Source organism: Cavia porcellus, unplaced genomic scaffold (genome assembly GCF_034190915.1).
Source record: "Cavia porcellus strain 051 isolate PalLab524CR breed Dunkin Hartley unplaced genomic scaffold, mCavPor4.1 scaffold_21, whole genome shotgun sequence".
Taxonomy (NCBI): domain Eukaryota; kingdom Metazoa; phylum Chordata; class Mammalia; order Rodentia; family Caviidae; genus Cavia; species Cavia porcellus.
In genome coordinates, this window is record NW_026947504.1 from 44,139,714 (window position 1) to 44,163,236 (window position 23,523).

General features: G+C 33.9%; 1 protein-coding gene across 14 annotated transcripts in view; it reads right to left on the reverse strand.

The window, feature by feature from the left end:
• The window catches only part of Postn (periostin), a 36,056-nt gene extending 13,130 nt beyond the window's left edge, over positions 1-22,926 (reverse strand). For 10 of the 14 annotated variants that reach the window (XM_063232651.1, XM_063232650.1, XM_063232646.1 and 7 more), the window contains exons 1-16: positions 22,754-22,926; positions 20,661-20,759; positions 14,436-14,500; positions 12,584-12,741; positions 10,170-10,334; positions 9,181-9,327; positions 8,538-8,679; positions 7,254-7,466; positions 6,520-6,654; positions 5,284-5,432; positions 3,227-3,363; positions 2,503-2,633; positions 2,009-2,139; positions 1,801-1,903; positions 1,627-1,694; positions 904-949 (exon numbers count right to left, since the gene is read on the reverse strand). In XM_063232651.1, coding sequence (XP_063088721.1) covers positions 904-949; positions 1,627-1,694; positions 1,801-1,903; positions 2,009-2,139; positions 2,503-2,633; positions 3,227-3,363; positions 5,284-5,432; positions 6,520-6,654; positions 7,254-7,466; positions 8,538-8,679; positions 9,181-9,327; positions 10,170-10,334; positions 12,584-12,741; positions 14,436-14,500; positions 20,661-20,759; positions 22,754-22,872 — 2,008 coding nt within the window. In that variant the 5' untranslated portion in view covers positions 22,873-22,926. The remainder of the gene's footprint in view (positions 1-903; positions 950-1,626; positions 1,695-1,800; positions 1,904-2,008; positions 2,140-2,502; positions 2,634-3,226; positions 3,364-5,283; positions 5,433-6,519; positions 6,655-7,253; positions 7,467-8,537; positions 8,680-9,180; positions 9,328-10,169; positions 10,335-12,583; positions 12,742-14,435; positions 14,501-20,660; positions 20,760-22,753) is intronic. The other 4 variants (XM_063232657.1, XM_063232656.1, XM_063232655.1 and 1 more) reach the window with 1 other exon arrangement.
• Between the last annotated feature and the right edge of the window lie 597 nt (positions 22,927-23,523).

Sequence of the window (23,523 nt, forward strand, 5' to 3'; positions counted from 1 at the left end):
CACGTCATTTGAATCAGGAACAGCAGCAGACATTTTGTTTTGCTCTTTATATTGACTTAAGTCCTTTTCTGTTGCTAATGTAGATCTTCAGAAAAATGTAATTCAACTCCTGGATTTTTATCTTATGAAATAGAATTTTGTTTTAGTCAGAATAAGTGAAGGAATTGAAGTAATGTTTTAGCTGTTATGAGTGTTTAGTTGTAGAGACAAAACAAAATGAGAAGAGTTTCTGCTTTGAAAACTACATCAAAAGAAAGAAAAAGGAAGAAAAATCACAGTGAAAAAGATGCACTATGAGTGACATTTAGGAGAATGAAATGCCTTCTAGCAGTGTAAAGTAAAGGAGTTTTAATTTTGATAATCTGGTAACACGAGGGATAAAAGAACCTTTTATGCCAGAGATGAGGTATGCATTGGGTTGGTTTGTCCAATTTCGGAAAGGGAGAGTTTTGAACCACCATTTCCACTAAAGAAAAATAGGATCTTGAGACATGCCTCCCCTTGACTACAGAGAGCTGAGGGCTTCCAGGTAGGATGAGGGAAGAGTAGTGTGGCAATGCTGTTTCCATGGTGACATGTTTGAGGTTTTAGATACCTATGAAACTCATTTCAATATCTATCCCCTGTATAAACTCTTTTCTGTGTCTTTTTGACATTAGGAGTTTATTTTACTGTCATTTTCCCATTGTATCGCTCCTATGTTTCCTGAAAGTGGGAAATTTTTCAATGGACTGATTCTAGGAGTCTCTAATATGATTTAAACTCTGATTCAAGAAGAATGAGATTAGCCATTGTGTACAGTTCTAAATACCAGATTATCAAGTGTCTTTGTAAATACAAAGAAAATGTTTTTATTTTATCATCTTTTCACTTATACAGAACCAATATTCATTATGTACTTACTGTAAACAGTCATGGGAATTTCTTTGAAGGTGCTACCATGAACGAACTGAAAATAGATGACTGTATTTAGTGACATGACATGGGACACTATACTAATAAAACTATAACACCAAGTTAATTTTTACTAGAAAATAGTAGTTATTATTAAAATTAGAATAAATGCATTTCTTATAAAAATAATTTTTTGGTTGCTTCCTCTTAGGCCAGACAGCATGAAAATCATTGGATTTGTTACTCAGAGTTTTACATGATCGAAGAATTAAAGTAAAATGTATTTATTAACTGTTATTTCATGTTTCTATTACTTGAGCCCTATAAATATGAAGAAACAAAACGTTCTTTTGCCTTTAGCCTTTGACTAATGACTTAATAAGTAAATTTTCTTTCCAGTTTATTTGGTAGCAAGGTATTTCATAATATAACAATTTTAGTTCTTTATATGTATTTCTTATCATTAAAATTGGATGGCAGGCTTTTTGAATAAACACAATTTCTGTTTTCCAAAAAATTTAGTTTACTATTTGGTAGTTTTGAATAAATATTTGTTGATCAAACCCATGAAGAGATTGTCATTTCACCACAGGAGGGCTAGTGGAGGATAATTAACAAAGCAATTAAAGCCCAGGGTATATTTACATATTAATGCATACATTTCTAGTATTTTATGTTCTATCTTTAATGTCTGTTCAACAGATTAGAAATAAATCTTTTAGTACTCTGTACCTTAATTTGAATGTATTTGATCAGTTTATTAAGTATTTCCAGAAGCTGATCATTTCCAACCGGTGTGTCTATGAAGAGGAAGAGTAAATGAATATTAGAAACAAAATGTGGAATAAAAATCTAGGTTCATAATGAGAAAGCCCTAATCCATCAATGAGTTCAATAACGACCAACCTGCTGGGTAGAGGAGTTTATCTACAACATGAATAACACCATTTGTTGTCATAATGTCAGAGTCTTTGGATTTCAACTCGTTCACCAGAAGTGTATCATTTACCTATGACAACAAGAGTAACATTAATACGGAATTTGATAAAGAATGGGCACGAACATAATTCAGTGATGGATGAACACTTTAATGTATTCATTCTAGATGACTTACTCCTTTCACATAAATTTTGCTTCCTTGTGAGGTCTTTAAAATATTAGTAACACCAGGTTCAAATCCTTTTCCAATGAAAACTCCTGGCGTCAGGTGATACAGAACGATGTTTTGAAGAGCATTCTTGTCCCCTGGAAGGACAGAATATATATTTAATATGTCCCATTTTCTGACCTTTTGACAGAACATTTTTCCACACTGTATTTTCTCAGAAAGCTACGATTCTCTCAAATTGGTATCAAAGTTCTGTAAAAACATGGTGTCATTTAAATCAAAATATTGCTCAACCTATCTGAAGAAAAAATTAAATTGGCTTCAAAATCACAACCACTTTGCCATATAACTGAGTATTTTAGTGGACCACAACTTGAGAGTAAGCAGTTAAAGAACATTAAAGAAATGAACTTCCACACATCCCACGTGGATTTAAAGAAATTTAAAGTTCACCACAAATATGAAAGAGGGAACAATTTTTAGGCCGTCTCTCTACTCACCAATCAGAATGCTCATTTCTTCTTTTGTCATTCCTTTGAAGGCATCGTTTGTTGGTGCAAACAGAGTCCATTCTCCAGGCTGTGACAGGAGATCTTTCAAGTCTGCAGCCTCCAGGAGGCTCAGGAAGATGCTGCACAGGAAGAATATACATGAATTTTGTTAGACGTACATTTAAGTATGTTTGTTCACAATTCATAAAACAAAAAGAAGAACACAGAGTAGAAAAGAATCATATACTGGCGAGAAAACCAAAAGGTTCTACATGTATTTTCATATGTTTTAAATGCAGCTTTCCTGTTAATAACATTTTGTCATACAGGAGGTTTTAAACATAACATATAATCTTAGCATTCCTCCATCTTTGCTTTTATCTTAAGAAAACCTTTGCAAGGTCACAATTTATAATGACATGGTAGTGTTATTTTCATTGTATATTTTATGAAATAGTCTATCATTTAAAAAATCTTAATTGTAATCAAATTTGCAAGAAGTATTTAACCCCTTTATCTTTTTGTTTTATTCATCACATCATATATACTAGAAAGCACGTATAATATTTTAGATTTAAAACATTAATTTTGAGAACATTTCCATGAACTTCATATTCTAATTTTTATTCTGGGCAACACAAGAAACTGAATTGAATGCCTTTGAGGATATTAACTGTGAAACAATGTATCGATCAAGTCTCATATTTTACAGAGATACAACTAATAAGCTTACCTAAAACGCTTGTCTTGCTTTAGCTTCTCATGGAAGGATTTATCTGCGGGTGTGATGATGTCTCGGAAAGCGTGAATAGCGCCATTTCTCCCTTGTTTACTGCCTCTTACCATACATGAATTTTCAACGCAGACAGACTAGCGTAGCAAAGAAAGATAGGTGATGTCCTTTACTTTGCTTGAAACTTTCCATGTGATATAATTGTATAACTAAGTTTCTATACGGTATTGCCCCTCTCAGAGGCCACTTGTACTCTGAGACCAGAAAAAAATGTTACTACACAGTTCTAGTCTAATCGTATTTCCTGCTATTTATTACTCAAGATACCTTATACATCAGGTAGGGAGTTTTGTCAGTAAATTACAAAACTTTCAGAATTTTACTTTTTAAATTTTCTTTCTCTTTTTCTTTTTGAATAAAATATGTCTAGATATCCGATTTTTCTTTAAAAATTAGAAAATGTTTTTATACTACATATTTGCAGTGCATAATAATTACGTTCATCATAGGGAATTACAGAACATATTTTACAGAACATATTTTACAGAACATATTTTAATTCTTTCTGTCTCTTTCCTTCCCCTCCCTTCCCCTAGTTCTGTTCTTCTAGATTTTTCCTAGGCCAATATTAATCGTAAAGTTTCAGGACCTCAGTGTCTGTGGATTTACTATATTTTCTTGATTGTAAATGCCAACCAATTATAGATCAAATTATTGACTTAGTTATAGTTTTTAAAACAAATTTACATATAATTGTGATAAAAATAAGGTGAACATTGATATTAAGGAAAGCATCATAATAAAAATTGCCATTAATTCACCTCACAATGCTACTTCTTTCTACAAACACAAATGGCATTATCTAATTCTTCCCACTTTCTGAAGGAGCTCTGAAAGACCTCTTTCATGAATGCTTTTGGTTGCACTATCATGGTTGCTTCAATGTCCTGAATAGATTGAAAATCTTATTTTTCATGGTCATTTTTCACTTAGCAGAAAATCCAGAACTTGTACGTTAACAGGTTGGATGTTTTCAAAAGTCTGCTTTTACAATGGCAGCACTCACTGGCAGTATTCATATTTTTGTTGTTGTTATCAAAACAGGTAAAGATATAAATGAATATTTCCAGTAGAGCTTAATAAAATGACACGAACAATGGAATAAGTATGTAAAAAGTGATAGGTAGCATTTTTAGGGGATTAACAATGTGCCTCATGGTAATAAGTTAAAAAAAAAACTTAAATGTTAATCATACAGTTTGATCAATTCTCATATACATTTGTATAATTTAAAGTGAAACTCATTTATAGCATAATTTAAAATGTGTTCCTTAGAATTGTGGAACTGTAGTGAGTCTGCACCCTTTATCCTAGGAAATGGCTGAATTCCTATGAAAACTTTTAGTTGTAGGCAAAATGTTTCCTGGGAGAAATTAGACACTTTTAATAGTTGCTCCATAATTTTGTAAAATCTTTCTTGCTGATAAAGTACTCTAGAGCACTTTTGATAGAGTCTAGAAATCATTTGTGTATCAAAGCTAATCTTGAAAGTTATTTAAAAGGGCTTCTAAACATTTTTTATGCTTAGATTTTGTAAATTGAACAACTACTTCTAAATAACAATATGCATATATTACCTGGTGCTGATTTCTTACTACTATTTTTTTAAAATTCTGTATTATTTTTACCCTTTTTTCTGTTTTGCTTTCTAAAAATAAAAAAAAATACTATCTCACATGATATTCTCTCAAGGAAAAGCTTATTTTGGAGGGATTTTGTTGCTTCCTAAAATTTCAAGTAATTAATGATTCAGAACATAAACCTTTTTACTTAATGAAACTAATGCAAATTATCTGATTTATTAACATGTCACATTTGATATACTTTTCTCACAGTCTTTTCACCTAAATTACCCAGTTCCTTTATCTTCCAATGAATACTTATTATTAAAATGACATTCAGAAAATTCTGAGAAACATTAAATGTAGCAACATTTTTTGCCTTACATTTGACACTTAGTTCAAAGTATAAACTTGATTTTGTTTTGATTCACTTACTGTGCGATACACGAAGACTCTGAGTTTTTGGCCTCCAATGGTCTCGAGTATCTGTCCATTATAAAGCTCATTAAGGCCAACTTTTATATTCAATATATGATTCTGCAGCATTACTTTAAGAATTCGCTGATCCATACTCAAAGTATCATCTATAAGTAAATTAGTTAAGAAAGAACTTTATTTTATATGGAAGATATTAAAGTTTGTCCTGACAAGAGAAAAATATAAAAATGGATGATATCTAATACTATTGATATGGATTCTATACTCATATAATATATGAGTCGAAGAATGCTCAGGGCTAACAATCCAAATCACCGATTTGTAGCTCTATGACCTAATACATCAAGTAATTATAATATGGCTGCGAGCAGTTCAAACAATGGCCTTCATCTCCGTTAGGCCACCATTTTATGGTGGTTATTGACAAAAGCTAACCCCTCACAATGGCCATTTTTTTCCCCTGACAATTAGATATCCATTAGTCACGTTGATGACTTTTGATGAATCATCTGTAAATTCACTGGAAAGAGAATTAGAGCATACCATATTTTAAAGATAGATTAGTGTCAAACATGGGCACCACTATTACAAAGAGAACAAATATTTTTAAGAATTTGTCTTTTTAAAGTTAATTATCTCTATCATGATTTAGCACTTGGAAAAATATAAAAAATATAAATGTATTTTACTTACTAAATCTAACTAAATATTTAAGTGACATTATTTTTCTGAAAAATCTGTTTCTATTTATCTAAACGTTGTAAATGAATAGCAATTATTAAATTAAAAACATAGTAGTTCTCATCATGATTTGGAAGAGTCTCGTTTTTATTTATTTGTAATTTCACACTTAATTTCCAAATTTTTAGCTACCAAATACACTGATTTAGGTCTTATATATTTATGCCAAACAAATATAAAGTCAAATTTACTTAAGATCTATTAATGCATCTTTGTGACAGCTGGGAATATTATTAGATTCACAGAATAGCTGAATACTTCTTATCAGAAATTTTCACTACCTATATGCTAACACCTAGTATAGTGAAATATTTTGAAATAAAGAACATTTTAGTAGTTAATCTAATGCTAGCACATTATGCTTGTGTAAATAATATAAATGATAACCAACGTCTTGAAAAACGCTCCCTAATTTCTTACTGCAAATAATAATACATTTTCTGAAGAACCTGTCTGTTAAGGAATGCATCAAGAATAGTGACCAGTACCTACCAGAAAAGGCATTGTTCACGGGTGCCAGCAGTGTGTACTCCCCATCTGGCTTCAGCGATGACGCCAGGCCTAACTGGGCCACGAGGTCTGTGAAAGTGGTTTGCTGTTTTCCACCCAGCTCCGTCACTTGTTTGGCTGTAAAATAAACCATTGCGTCCCAACAATGTCATCATTGTTATCATCAGCAGCATGAAATTAGCAACTCAGCTTTTGGCTTTCTTCTAATACTGTAAGGTTATCGCTACAATGTCTATCTAATAAGACATCTTGCTCTTTTCTAGTAAGATAGCTTCAGATTTTGTTTTGGTTGTTGATAAGCATGAGGAATTTCAGAAGGAAAATTAGTTGTCTCTGGTTACAGTTTTATTTAATTTTCCATTGCTCCCTTCTTATCTCTTTCTACCCTTGTGCATGCCAAAACTTTTTCGTTTATCCAAAGCTAGCCATTTGGATATATATCTTCCCTTTCATTTCCAAGAAAGCTCTGTGGAACCTTTGTACACTTTTACCTGCTTATAAATGTTAGATGTTATAAACCTGAAAAAGGTAAAGTTCTGTGCCTAGCATGCCTGTGACTTCTTAGGCAGACTATTTAGTGTTGGGCTAGCTCACTGCTTGTTTTGTTAGTGGGTCCAATGCCTTTCTTTATAGTGCACATTTATTTTTCGCGGACATACTCTTGAGACATCGTAACTGGTAAATAATGGTAAGCAAAGTTTGGGACCAGTGCTCACCTGAATCAGGAATGAGAACCTCATCAATCAAATGGATCACACCATTGTTTGTCACAATATCTTTTTTGTTCACCATTTTGACTCCGTTTATTGTTATGCTGTCTCCTTCACAACCTATCTCAATTGTGTTTCCTTCCATGGTCTCAAAAACTGCTCCTCCCATGATGGCCTCAGAACACTGGAGCGTATTTAAAATATGATACTTCAGGAGAGCTGGAAGACAAAACAAAAACGAGAATCAGATCATGGGGAATGAAGTTCAACCTTTAAAAGACATGGTTCATAGTGCAACTAAGTATGCTTAAGAAATATGATAGGTATGCAAGCTTTAAAGATTGAAGATTTTAAATTTTAGGAAAAAATTTTCCTTACCAGCTTGAAACATGACCAGCTCAGCTTGATAGAATGTAGGAACAGCTTCCAAAATAGTTTTTGCAGTACTAAAACCTGAACTAGATTATTCCAATGAATACAAGAAGGTATTTCTCGATGTGAAAGTGAGAAAAATCAGTCCTGTAATGCTGTCAGTGATACCTCTTCTAAAATGTATCAGTAGTATCTTACTCTTAACAGAATTATCTGTTCTGATTTTGTAATGAGGTTGAAGAAGACTATTGGTTAAAGAAACAGTTCTCTAAAGACAACATCTAGAAAATTACCAAAATAAAAATAATTTCATGACGTACATCCACAAGGGTATAAACTTAAAGTATATGTAGATTTACATCTTCAAATATCATACTTTAGAGTGGTTTATGTATTTTGGAATAGGCTGAAATATGAAATATGCTAGCATAATATAAGATCTATTTGACCTTAGAAAGGGAGATTGGAAAGAAACCAAGTTTTTCTGTGTATCCAGAAGTAGTAGTCCCTAAAAATCATGTAATTTTTTCAAATTAAATACAGCTTTTAGTATGTTTAAAATTAAAAGCATATGCATGCAATATTAATATGTAATAATGCAATCATCCTTTTCAACATTTATTAATCATGCTTAATGTCTGCTACTTATTTAAAAGTAACATGAAAAGATATGATTTTAAGCATATTTTTAGGATTAAGATCTTTTTCTGGGTAATTTTTCAAGAATTTTATAACATGTTTCCATGGTGCATCTCTGAATAAGTGTTAGTCAAAGACTTTTTAAAAAGTATTTCCATTATGCACCTTTGAATAGAATTTTTCTGTCTTTCCTTTTCAAAGCCCAAAATTGGTCTCTTTTTTCCACTTCCTTTTCTTCCTAGAGTTCTGAGAGATTTCTCCAAGAAGACTTTTTCCTACCTTCAGAAGCTACTTTGTCACCCATGATCCTTTCAAGGACACCTCGTGGGAGCTTCTCAAAAGCCTCATTGGTAGGGGCAAAAAGTGTGAAGTGACCGTCTCTTCCAAGAGACTCTAGGAGGTCCGATGTGATGGCAGCTGCCTGAAACACAAATGTACTTTTCAGAGGATGACACATTGCAAATCCAAAGAAAAATTACAACACATGTATCTTAGGGTGACACGAGGGAGTTGATATCTCCTTTATGGAAGTTTGTTCTTGCTAGACTTTTAAAACGTTAGTTTTTAGCAAAATCAGTTATATCCTTCCCAACTTCTTTCAAATTGTGTTTTCCAGATTGGGAATTCTGCCAATGTTTGAGTGACTATAGCAATATCTAACAGTATATATAGCAACTGAGATGGACACAGTATAAATACCCTAAACGTACTATACTACAGAGCAATCATTCTTCCTCAATCATGTCCACATAAATGTTACTTCATATGAGATTATTTCTTCTGTGCAAAATGAAGCTTCATTTTGAAACATACTTACTACATTTCTATTGGATTTTTTTTTAGTTTCCAAAGTGCTTAGATTTTAAGGAAAATGAAAGTGGAGTGAGATCAGTGATCCAAGAAATTCAGCTCCTGTACTTACTCTAAAAGATGAAAGTTCATCTTCTCCTTCAATGAAGTCTTGGATTGAGGTACCGATTTGTGTAAGGACACGGTCAATGACATGTACAACGCCATTTGTTGCAACCTGGTTCCCATGGATGATTCGAGCACAGTTAACTGTGACAACCTATAATTATTTGGGAAAATCAAAGTACTGAAATCAGAGCTAGCCACTGACCACTGAGACCACAAGTCTGTTCCTAGTTTTTCATTTATTTTAGTAATTATAATCTAAGGGATTCTATGCACTGAATGCAAATTATATAATGAAGACTTGCATATCACTATATCTAAAAAACAAAATGAGAGAAAACAGAACCAATTCAGAACTCAGGTCAGTTACACAGTATTTCAGGAAACATAAGGGAAAAGTCTTTTTTCGCTGGAAACTTTCTTTTTTAATACAGGTACTCATAAACTCTTTATAATGTAGGTCAGTGAGTTACTGAAAGAAATCTAATCCTAAAATAATTTCAGAGAGAGTGAAATAAATAATTACTGTAAGATAAAATAAGATCACAGCAGCTACCTAAGTATTGCTTATTATCAACCATTTGTCCCTGGGAATTTGACTGTTGAAAGAATCCTGTTGGCAGTTTCCCACAATTCCTATCCAAATACTGAAGAACCTCCATCAGCATAATAGCTGGACAGTAGATGAAAACCCATCATTCATTCTCTTAAAAACCTTCTTTGCCTTTTCATAATTAAAACACATTATTTACTGACTCTTAGAACATTTCTTAGAACATTTCTTAGAACATCTGAATTTACTGTAAGACAATCTTTGATAGAGAACAGAAATTGAATTGAACATTTACATGCCTTTGGTTTGGGGAGAAGGCATGATATAAGCATTAATATTATTCTTACTAACATTTTATTCTTTCTGTGAACATTAAATAAAAGGTAAAGACAAAATTAAGGGAAGTGCTCCTCAGAAATGAACTTTTTAAAAATGAAACTTACCCCGTTAGGATAGTGGTTAATGAAAAGCCCCAAATTGTTGTACATTGAAGGAATAACCATTCCATTTTTTAAATCCTTGGTCAGCATTCTCTTATCAACCATATGGCTATGCAAAGCATTTAGTAATTCAACATTTACATTGCTCTCCAAGCCTTTACGGATGTCCTGGGGAACATTGAAATGATAGAGGGTTATTTAATTTTGGCTCACTAATGAAATTTTATGATTATCCTATTTCTATTTTGCTTGTTACTTTTTTATTGCATTGTCTGTTGATCATACAAATTGACGTAAATCATTATCTCAATTTATTGAGAATTTTATAAGTTGAGGTACTGAGTTACGGGTTGTGAATTTGACACTAAAATTTTTTACAGATAAGGCAAAATGTTTAAATGAATACATTTGTTAAGAGATAGCACTGATATAAAATTAAAGACCTCTGGGATATGATAGTTTACACACTTAAAGTATTGCAACTGGAAAAAAACAGGAAAATGACATTGTATTTGAATACTTCTTGAGTTTAACAGGGATTTCATCTTTATGCCATAAAATTCAAGAGTTTAACCATCCTGTACACTTTATTCTACCCAATACAATGTATTATGTCATGCTTCACTCAGTGTTAGACCAATGTTAAGACAAATGATCAGCCTTTATAGTGTTCATCATACAAGAGATAAAATAAAACAGAGTATGATTTAACATAGAAGGTAAAAGTCATCCCAGGGGTCAAATGAAGACTGTGAGCTGTTCTTAAAGTGACTTGGAGATAAACCTTGAAGAACAGAGATGCTCTAAATGGAAAAGAATAGTGTGGTGGTCACTCTGCCTCCAGTGAAGACATAGAGTAGATGTTGGGGAACAAAGTCATCCAGTTTGACAAACACAGATTTTTATGGTGATCAGATAATATTAGGAAAGATATTTATGAAGGTACATGGGAAAACACTGCGGAAGACTTTACTTTCCAAAGTAAAACTGGGAATAAGCAATCACTGAAGATTTTGTGACACTGGAAATGTAATCTTTATAATGAGGTTTTAGGCAGATAAACTGGGTGGTAAAGCACAACAGAAACATTAAAGATGATTAGGTTAAACATTAGATCTAGTTGCTTAACAGTGGTTTTTAAGAGCTGGAGAGAGAAAAGGTAAGGATCACTCATAATTTTCCATCTGAACATTGAAATTGGTGTTGCCAATTAGAGAAGAAAAGTCACCAAATGTTATTATTTGCATAAAAAGGAGAGGAATATGCTTTGGAAGTCTTTTGTTTAAAGATGTACATGGTACATCTAAGAAGAAATATTAAGATGGACTCAGTAATTACTGGGATACCAAGGAGAAACAAATATAAGAAACACAGACATCACAGCTATAAGCACTATAGTGAAAACTGAAGTCATCAGAAGTAAAAATATAGAGCAGATTTGAGTTCATGGAAGAGTTCTTTTTAAATCTTTTATTCTTTTAAAAATATTCATTTATTTATTTGGTCTTTTTGAGACAGCGTCTTGCTATGCAGTTCAGGGTGCTCTTGAGCTCATTTTGTAGCCCAGACTGGTCTCAAACTTGCAATGATTCTCCTGCCTCAGCCTCCTGAGTTCTGGGATTACAAGTGTGCACCACCACACCAGGCTATAATTTGTATTCTTAAGGCAGGGAAGAATAGTCATCAAAAGTAACTGTAGAAGCAGTTGAGAGGTAGGGAAGTACCACCATTGGAGGAATTCTATAACTTAATTAATCACATGGTTGATGTCTCAGGACAATGACTGTAGGTTTATGCCTACATTTTCACAGATATATTTGATTGTAGTGGAAATTATAGATCCATTTTTGAATCAAGTAAAAGGCATAGGGTTAGTTATAAATCAATCTGAAAACAGATTTAGCAATTGTCATATTTTAGCATACTATAAATAAAACTGTGCATAAAGCCTGAAAATCAAATGTACTGTCTATAATAATTCATTAAATTACCTATACATGTACTTATAAATCAGATAATTTTTGAACAGCTATAGATATTTGCATGCAATTAAGCATACATGGTAAAGTATAGTTAACATAGCAAATGATATATTTGAAATTTTATCAGCCTTTTTTATTTAACTTTCTATCAGATATGTTGCCCAAAATTATATATATTTTGCTACAACTAATAAGATAAGAGGAAAGGAGTAAAACAGACTGAGAAGTGCCCTTTCATTCCATTCTTGCTGTTTAAAATTCATTCTATGTGTCTTTGGGGGAATTATTCATTTATGGGTGTGTGAACTCATCCTTTATATGCTTTCTTATGTGTACAATAGAAAGATAAAACATTCTTCCTAACACCAAAGATAGTCAAATAAAAGGCAACAACAATAGACTATAATAAATATAACAATAAAAATGATGAATTACAGAATCCAAGTTTTCCCAAGCCTCATTACTCGGTGCAAAGTAAGTGTATGATCCTTTTCCTTCAATCTCTGCCCTCAGTTTTGAGACGTCGGAGTAGTGCTGTGTTGTGGTGGCCCCCACGATGCCCAGAGTCCCGTAAACATGGTCAATGGGCATAACTGAAAGACATCAAGAAGCGCATACTTAAGGTGAAGTTTCCAGAGTATTATTTCACATCATTTAAATTTTACACAAAGTTTACTGGCACATTTAAGTAACAATTTCTGCTATAACGTTCTATGAATCATTAATTTTACATGAAATCTGTCTTTCTGATGCTGCATAATGTAATACTACCCAAAATTATCACTTCATACATATTTTTTGTGTTCAGGGGAAATGAGTATTAAACTATTATTTTGGATTAGCAGTTAGTCTATTTCTGTCTGAAGCTTGCTACTTCAATAATAATTCAATTATAATTATTAGTAATATGCCTGATTATCTTAGATTTTAAATAAAAGATTCATTTCTCATTGATAATGGCATAGCAATCATTTCTATCATGTTGATTTGACATGATAGAAATCCTGAATAATGAAACTGTTTTTAAATCCATAAGTTTTAAGATTTGGGAATTTTAAACTAAAATATGTGGAAAATGTGAAAGAACTCCAAATATGCAGAGTTCCTTGTTTCATTATAAATTCAGTAAGGAAACAGATCTAAATATGTAATATTTTCAAACATTTCTCCTGAATGTTAGAAGAAAGATACATGTAGTGTCACCCTGAAAGATGAAGTCAACTTACTCTTCTGACTGGATTTGATTTAACAATTGTATAGTTTGGATATTACCAGAGGAGAAATGGCTATTATGTTTGTGAAGGAATCTAAGATGAAATGACACAATTAATAGATTAAATCATAAAATAAAAAAGACCTCAAAAAAGAGGAGGAAATTGAGTCAAATGAACACGGTTAAATTTTACAGGGTTCAGTGTAAGTCCTTTGTCTAGATGTGAAAAATCCTAGGAAGACATCTGTCTTGAAAGTTTTCATGTGAAAACAAGTCTGCAATTAATCTTTCATAATTAATTGATTATTGATTACAGATGCAATATCAGTAACTCTTGCAACATGGTTACAAATGATGTTAACCAAAGCGCAGTGCCTGTCTTTTGATGTTCTCTTAGCCGCTCGCACCTACTTGTGTTGGAAACACCAGATTAAGACCATAAACTAAATGATTTTATGAGTTTGGGTCCCTGAGGGTGAGGGGTCCAGAGACTACGCCCCATGAGAGAACTGAGGGATAAGCAACCCTGAGAAGAGAAAACTTGAGAAAGAGAGCAGAACCGGAGGAACAGTGTGACGATTAGATTAAACATCTGCATGTTTGTCTTTTCAAAGGAGGTGGATACTCTTTTTTCCCTAATTGGCAGAAGTATGGGAAACCAAATTTCAGTATAAAGAATGTTTTAAAAACAAATTTCTCAACTAGAGAAGATGTGTGTTGCTAAGAAGTCAGTAGCAGATATCCGAAACAACTTCCAATGAAGGAATTTTGTAGTTAGGACTTACGTTCTTGAGGGGAAGTTGAACTAATTAAATTTATGACTAAACCAGCATCCACTCTAGTGCACAAGAAATTTATTCTAATATTACCACTGTTATAAATGTTATGCTTAGCACAAAGATGTACAGAATATATGCTGAATTTGTGATGATGCTGACTTCTGTAGATGCACACACAAACACAAACACAAACACAAACACACACTCACACCCAATGATTTTCCTCAAGCTTTTCCAACTGTTTTGCTTCACAAAAGTTAATTTCTTCATTATTTGGGAAAAATTTAGATTTTACCTGCTGGACAGCCCTTCATTCCTTCCATTCTCATATATCCTGGACAACATTCATATAATACAGTCCTATGAATTAGAAAAAAAAATTAACATTAAAATGGAAACAATATATGGTATACATTTTATTTAAGCTTGGTAAAATATATCACTTGTTGCAATGATTTACTGAACATACAGAAACTCCTGCTCCTACCTGGGACACATACATTTATTTGTATTTGCTTTCTTTCTACAGTCTCACGGCAATGTGGAAATTTTCAACAGTTCTGATCTAGAAGAATGGAATTTGTGTCTCAGTTTTACTAGTTGGTAGACACATGACCTCAAGCGAATTAAGAGATTTCTAACTTCCTTGACTATTTACTGTACATGTAGAAAAATAATACTACTCACAAGTTATTTGTGAAATATCAAACCAAAGTTTGTTTTGGAATAATTTTATAAACTTGAATTATATAGAAATGGTTATCAGTATAAATTCTTATAAACATTAGAACTCTTCCTGAAAAAGTTCATCTCATTTCTAACTTTAAAAAATGTTATTTTAGAAATATCATTAGTTATTCATTTGATCTTGTTAGATATAATCCTTAAAATATCCCTGATGTAATTTTAGTTTTGTAAAATTTGAAACCCAACTTAAATGAATTTGTTTCAAATTCAAGAACATAGCATTTGAGAAAATAATACACTGCTCAAAGTTTACAAAGTACTTTTTCTGTGGTAATAACTAAGGCAAAAAACTAGAAAATTCAAACAAGAATATAGTATAGCCAAAGTAACTTTATCTAAATTGCTATGTTTGAGAGAAAATAGTAAGCTAAAGCTGTCTAATTGTTTTCATTTTTATGTTATTAATCATGTAATCCTGCTTTTCGTCTCATCAATCCCTGTAAGGTATTTTAAACAGTTCTTCAGGTTGTAGTATAGGAATTATTTTTCATCAAAATTTTATGTAGTGCTATGGTTTCTGTCTAGATGTTCCCCCAAAACTTCATGTATTTATGGTGGCAGCCTTCTAGAATTTGTGATGATTCATGGTCCAATGCTGGGGTTATGGGGTTGAGTGCTACACCCACCCTAGGATGGGAGCCTATATTCAATATAAGGGACAGAAAATGTCTTTTGTCTATGCTCCTCCCTTTCGGCTCTTATTGCTATTGATATCTGCCACTGCCATGAACTGTTGCCTCTCTGCCATATCACCCTGCCTTGGAGCCAGCTGATTACAGACTAAAACCTCCACAAACTGAGCCAAATAAACTTTTCAGTCGCTCACTTTGGGTATGGGATATTTTGTCTCAGTAATAAGAAAAAAATAATGAAAACAGAATTTGGTACCAGAGAGGTGAGGTCATTGTTGTGGCTATACCTAACAATGTAAGTCAAGGGCCTTTGGAATGGCTGGTGGGAAGAGTCTGGAAAGGTTCAGAGGTATAACATAAGAGTTGATCTGGAATGCCTTAGGTTACTCTGTGTGGGAGATTCTCGTGAAAGCTCAAAAGACCAGAAGGTTGACAGAAATCCTGCCTGGAAAGACTGGGCTTGAGAGGTTTCTGCTGGAAAGAAGGACTGCATTGGCTGTCGGACTCCAGATGTGTGTTATGGCTTGGTAAAACATTTGTTGGCATTTTGCTGGTGTCCAGAGATTTTGCCTGAGACTAAGATTAAGGGTATGAACAAATTAACCTGTCAGAAGAAATTTCAAAGAAGTCGATGTTGAGGCAGGGGCATGGCTATTGTTGGGTGCATTTAGCCAGATTTATGTTGTGAATCAAGAGCAAAGAGCCCAGCAGGATGATTTAAAATGTGGGATTGCAAAAAGCTCCAGTAAATCTGTAGACTGAAAAGATAAAGCTGAGGAAATTTCAATTGCTGAGAAGAAACAGGAAAATATAAAAGATGGTATGAGGGCAACACAAGATGCAGTAACACTTTACTGTTTGCAGCTTAAAAAATTTACTGTGAGGAGCATGTGTGCTCTGAGGTAATATAGAGCACTATGTTCCAGAATGGTGGCAGCCACACCATGCTGCAGATTGGTGGCAGCGGCCACACCAGGTCCCAGAACAGCAGCTGCCTACAGAATTTGTTACTGAGAATAAGGTTTTCAGAGTGCTCAGTGATCCAGGAACTGGACCTCCTTGAGAGAAGAAGAAGAACGAGAAAAGAGAGGAGAAAGCCCGGATACTGCTCCTGTTGGCAGTGTACCTTGGCATCATCCAAGTGGTGCTAGTTTTGGGTGCATTTAGAACACAAGAATTCCGAGATTAAAAAGGTTTCCACCCAGATTTCAGAAGAAGGCTGTGGATGGGAAGTCACAGATACAGTGAATAACCCAGAAGTTTGTAAAATTCAGGAACGTGGATCCTCTAAGGAAAGCTGCAAGAATTGAGTAGTGGGCCTAAGAAAGAAACCCTGGGAGACAGAACCACTAGAAATTCCATAGAGGCAGAGCCGCACAAGCCCTTTGCAATCACAACTTGCCACAGATGGCTTCAAATGTCCCACATGGAACTACAGAACTTAATATTTGCCCTGCTGGATGTTTGATTTGCTCTGGTCCCATTCTTTCACATTCCCCTTTTTGTAACTTTTGGAATGGTAATGTTTATCTTGTGCTACTGAGTACTGGAAGTGTTTAACTTACTTTTCATTTGTACAGGGTCTCACAGCAAAGAATTTGCCCTACATCTTGGAGGAGATTTTGGACTTGGACTTTTCAGCAATGCTGAAACTATTTAAACTTTGGCAACTCTTTGGGATGGACTAAATCTCTTTTGCATAAAGGATGTACATGAGTCTTTGGAGGGAGATGGGGCAGAATGTTATGGTGTCTGGATATCCCTCCAAAACTCATGAAGTCATGGGGCTGACTTCTAGAATTTATAACTGATTCATGGTCCAACTGGGGTTATGGATGTGAGTGTTATACCCACCCTAGGATAGTATGCTGCATACAATATAAGTGCCGGAAAGAATCTTCTCTAGCTCTCCTCTTTTTGTTCTTGCTGCTTTTGATATCTGCCACTGTCATGGACTGTTGCCCCTCTGTCATGCCACCCTGTCTTGGAACCAGCTGATTATTGACCTAATCCTCCACATAGTGATCTATGTTTTTCAATATCAATGCAAAGAGGAATGCATCAAACAATTGGAAAGAAATTATTACAGAGGAACAGAAAATTTTAAATTTTAATTGATAAATTATCATACAGATGGTGGTAATCATAGACTATTGTGCAACTGTGTCACTAAGCATAGACTAGCTAATGTGGACATTATTTTATTTATCTTTATTTGTAGTGGTTGTATTCAAGGAGTAAAAAATGAATGAAAAAGTTTGACATATTGAAGAGAAAGTCTACCAAATATAAGGATGAAAATCATGTTCTTAGTTTGATATATATTAATACAGTAAAAACTTCAAGATGTAAAATCTTAGGAATATAAGAGGTTATCTTCTACTAGTAAAAAAGTGTTTTCAAATTGAAGTCAGATATACTAATTAATTAACTATGATTTGTGACTTGTTTATGAACTTGGAATTCCTACTTTTCTATTTTGATAATGAAAATTTTCTAACACAGAATATTAGAAGAATAGAAAAAAGAGTATAATTATATAACGAGATATAAATAAAATAATGTGGAAGATACCAAATTCAAGTACTATCTAATATTTTAAAAATAAGTGATATGGGGAACATATAAATTGCACGAAAAGCTTGTTTCATTTACCTGAATCTTCACATAAAAATATTTGAAATTTGGGATGCCAAGGGAGTATATTAAAGTTAGATTTCATGCATACTATAAAGATGTAATATACAATATACTTAATCTAGAGACGGAGTAAAATAATGAATAGGAGAAATTATTTACATGACAAAAATTTCTATAACACGTGCTAATATAACCCAAGGATCAGTTCTTATTTAGGAAATTAATGTACCAAAAGGTATAAAAATTCAAAAACAATTTTAGGGTTTTTCAAGAGAACATTTATGTCACATAAATTTAATGTTTCCACACTACGAGTAAGACAAAGCAAGAGGAAAGAAAATTCATTACTAAGCACAGCTCAGAACACTGACTTTATAACTGGAGATATATATATATATATATGATATTGGACAATGTCATAAACCTAGGAAAGTTCATGTTTTTCATCAGGCTTGCAGTGTTTCTTTTCTCCCAATTCCCAAAGCAATCACGGAACAAGGAGGCAAACATTTCTGCCAACAGGACATGAAGTCTTACATATGTCTCTGGAAACTGTAGTGGAAGCCGGCAGATAGAAAACCAGCCATTGCTCTTGCCAATATTATTTATTTCTTTAGATATTTGGAAATAGTATTTGCATCTATTTCAGTACAGATGTAAAAGAGTTTGTGTAAATGAAGTTACTGGGGAAATATTAGGTTATGTGGTTGAATAAAGAAGCCATTGTTATATTTCTTGTAAAAAGCCAGACATCAAAGCAGAATTCTTCTTTTTTATTTTAATGGAGAGGAAGAAGGAATCTTGGCTTATCATTTGTATAAAATTTTCCATTTCTAATATATTTACATGAATAGGATAGGGTTATAGTATACTTTTTAATAACCAGGAAGAATGTAATGAATATTTCCGCAACATATTCAGAAGGCAAATTCTTTTTTCTCTAGTTAGTCAGCATTTCCAATCTGCTGCGTGGTATATAAGAGTATAAAGAAGAGAGGAGAGCTCAGAATCTTAGTCTTCCGTGTTGGTGCCTGGCTTACATCTTGGAGAAGATAACTATAAAAACCGAGTCACATTACAATTGTCTGAGTGACTCACCAGTCTAGGGGACACTAATGGGAATACTAATGGGAATACCATCTAGTTCAAAATGCAACATCAAGTTGAAATTCTATCAAGTCAATGAATAGGAAACCACCAGAAAAGTTCTGCAGAGTCCTAGACTTGTTAACCAGGGGGAGATACAATCTAGCTAAAGTCTACCTAAATTATGCTTGGCAGTAAATGTAATCATTTCATTTCAAGTAGGTGTCTGATCATAACTCCTTTTCTCACCTACTCATATGTATTTGTTTAAAATATTGTAGTTTCAGTTTAAGAAACATTAAAATTATAAGATTTTGTAACAGTAATTCCACACCCATAATTTTATCACTTCAGAAAGCCTGTAAATATGAAATCCAAATTTCACAGGTAAAGCCTCCAAGAGATTAAGTGATTCCTTATTTAGTATTTATACCAATAATGTTGGTTAGACATGTGTTTTAACCAATTCTTCACTCAATTTAGGATAACAAAAGTTCACACCATGTGCTAAGCAGGGTCTCTAGATCTGTTTCTCAAAATATCCTGCATTGAAGGGAGAGTGCAAATTAATAGGAAGAATGAAAGTGTCCCTTCCATCATCCCCTTGACTGAGAATAGCATTTAAAATCACTCTGAGTTAGCAATTTATCCTACATCTGACTCAGCTTTTCCATCGTAAAATAATGTCTTCATGTGATACGAAGAATTCTTAACCTTTTATGTATGTCCAAGATTTTTATTTCTTCATAACCATATTTATGGTAGTATAAACAAAGAAGCATGTCTTTTAAGTAGTAAATCATACCTTCCACTTTTATATTAATCAGAGAAATATGTAACTAAGTTAGAGAGTTAACATCTTTTTGTTCTTGGAATATTAAATATATCAATAGGCTTCCATTATCACATTTGTAGACCCTTGGACATTCAACCTAGGAAACAATGGGTTAAATGAGAGGATGGCTTTCTAAAGCTGTTTTCAGCTTTAAGCTTTGATGAAAACTTCCGGTAAAATGTAGTATGTTAGATAATTTCTAATTGACTGTAAGTGAATTTTTGCTCTTTTTTCTTCAGTCCACTTTTTAAGACTAATATATGGAAAATGAGGCACAGAGCTAGCTGGCTTATATCTAAGATGAACGAGAATCAATTAACAAACAGAATTTAAAAACAGAGATAATTACACACTGATTGCTTTGTGATCTGCCAGCTTTTTGGCTCTCCAGACTTGGAGAAATCTGTGTTTCAATAGTGGAGACCCAAAGGAGGTTTCTTTATTCATATTTATGATATTTTCTTCAAAAACTCCTAATTTGGGGTGACATCAAGGGTGGTATACCTATCTAAGAAAAAGCATGTGTGTGTCCATCCTGCTACCTTTGGAACTGGAAAGTGGAGGAATAGATGAGACTCACGTTTTCTTTCCACAGATGGCACCCTGATACCAGTTCTTACAGGAGCTGAAGTATTTCTTTTTGGTGCCCAAAATCTGTTGAAGGGCACAGACATTTGGGCTGTAGGGTAGAAGGAAAGGAGAGAAATTAACGTCCTACCAGTACTTATTTTTTGTAGTTATAGGTCAGATGTTTTAAACAAAAGAATAAGACATGAATTTTATACTCAAACAAATGATTTTAGTTTCACACTTATCCAATTTCAGATCCAATTCTACTGAATCACTGAAACTAATGTCTATGGGGGTGGGGAGAGAGAGAGAGAGAGAGAGAGACAGAGAGACAGAGAGACAGAGAGAGAGACAGAGAGAGACAGAGAGACACAGAGTGATAGAGAGACAGAGAGTGACAGAGAGAGAGAGACAGAGAGACAGAGAGAGAGAGACAGAGAGAGATAGAGAGAGACAGAGAGACAGAGAGAGACAGAGAGACAGAGTGACAGAGACAGAGAGAGAGAGAGAGACAGAGAGACAGAGAGAGAGACAGGTGACAGAGAGAGAGACAGAGAGAGAGACAGAGAGACAGAGAGAGACACAGAGTGACAGACACAGACAGAGACAGAGAGAGAGACAGAGAGACAGAGAGAGACAGAGAGAGAGACAGAGAGAGAGACAGAGAGACACCGAGTGACAAAGAGAGACAGAGAGAGAGACAGATAGAGAGAGACAGAGAGACAGAGAGAGACACAGAGAGAGAGACAGAGACACAGAGTGACAGAGAGAGAGACAGAGAGACAGAGAGAGAGACAGAGACACAGAGAGAGAGACAGAGAGAGACAGAGAGAGACAGAGAGAGAGACAGAGAGAGACAGAGAGAGAGAGACACAGAGTGACAGAGAGAGACAGAGACAGAGAGAGAGACAGAGAAAGAGACAGAGAGAGACAGAGAGACAGAGAGAGACACAGAGAGAGAGAGACAGAGACAGAGAGAGAGAGAAACAGAGAGAGACAGAGACAGAGAGAAATACAGAGAGACAGAGAGAGACAGAGAGACAGAGAGAGAGAGACACAGAGAGGGGAGATTATGTGTCTCTGAGAGATCAGTATTTGAAAAAGTTAACCCAATAGAACACTCAAACAGAAATAAGTTTAACATGATTTTATTTTTTATATATCTTATTACTTTTAAAAGTGACTAAGTCACTTAATCTTTTGAAATCAAACGTTATACTCTTTGGGAGGAAGAAATTAATTTTAGAACTCCAGATAATGAGAGATCAGAGAGGAAAAGAGACAAGACTCACTGTGTGCAGATGCAACCTATTCTGTCACCCTCTAGGTATACAGAAGTAAATTAATGCAAAAATTACATTTTGAACATAAAGGTGCTAAAGGAAATCTTTGAATGTAAGCTGAACATGTAAACATCTTGTGTCTCAGTTTACTTTTTTTCCTCTGGAAGAGATGGAAGTTTTATTGGCACTGTAAGGAAGGGAGCTGTTAAGCATGATCAAAATCCTTTTGAAGCCCAGGAAGAAGTGCCAAGATTCACATTTTTAAAAAAGCATAAATCAGTAATTAAGTTACTAAATTATGTCTAATAACTTCTAGCAATGTTAAGCTGTAGTTGCATTTATCCTTCAAAATAAAAAAAAAACCTTCAAAGATTTCAGAAATCTAGTTACATTATACAGTATTTAATTTTCATATATAATTTAAATGAAATTTGCTCTGAAGTCATGTAAGATATTTTAAAGCATTTTTTATATGTGAGATGCTCTCACAATAGGTTCTTCATCTTTGAAACCCCATTCCATACATTATAAAGGAAATAAGAACATAAATATACTGAATCAGAAAGGCATGCCTGTTACATTTCATTAATTAGATAAAAGTTAATGTTTATAAACAAGCAATTACATTCAAATTAACTTGACAGCAGTTCTTAAAGTTTAAATGCATACATAAATCCCACAACTTAACGGTTCTCTTTCCATCACCTTGCAGTAAGCAAGGTAAGACACCTGGAAGGCTCTATGTAAGTAACCTCAGGCATACTCGGACATATAACAAACTGAGGGGAAAAACACTCATGAAATCAAATCACTGACTTACCCCTGATCCCGGCCCCGGATGCGGCTGTGAGCCAAGACCTTGTCATAATAACTATTGGAATTTGCAGGGTTAACAACACACAACAGCAGCAGAGAAAATATGGGCAGGAAGGGAATCATCTTAGTCTCTCCGCTACAGTTAGTCCACGAAGAGAACTGGCAGTGGGCTTTGGAGAACTCAGAGTTTATATACATGTCAGAGCTGTGGGAGGGAACACTGTATCAACCTGGGAATCTGAACTCTCTCCAAGAAACATCAGCAACTTCAAGTTGCCAGCAAAATATGTTTGGGTTAGTTATATTCTGAATATACTGAAGCTCTTTTTATTCTCATTGTAAAGAATACTTTGAACAGCATGAGGTGACTCATTGTATGTTTATATTTCAATTTTACCTCTTTGTGTTTTAGAGAGTTTTAAACTGCAAATGATTTGGTCTGAGTTTTAAGAAATGTCCTGCAATCTATTCATTTCAGAATATAAGTTTCAAGGAGATTAATATTTAATCTTGGCATAGTTGCCAGATTCATTTCACATCAGAATTGAAAGGTTACTTTTTAGCAAAACAGTGGTAAATTTGCTAATCACAAAGTAGTGAATGTTGGTAAGATTTAATCTTAAATGTTGTAAAGATTTACTATTTGCATAAAATATGAAAGCAGAATTCCACTTGCTCTCTCATGTCAGAGACCCTACTTTTTTCTTTGTAGTTCTACTAACCTGGGGAATTAATTTCCATTTGCCTTCTCTTTTCAAATCTCATGGCATATAG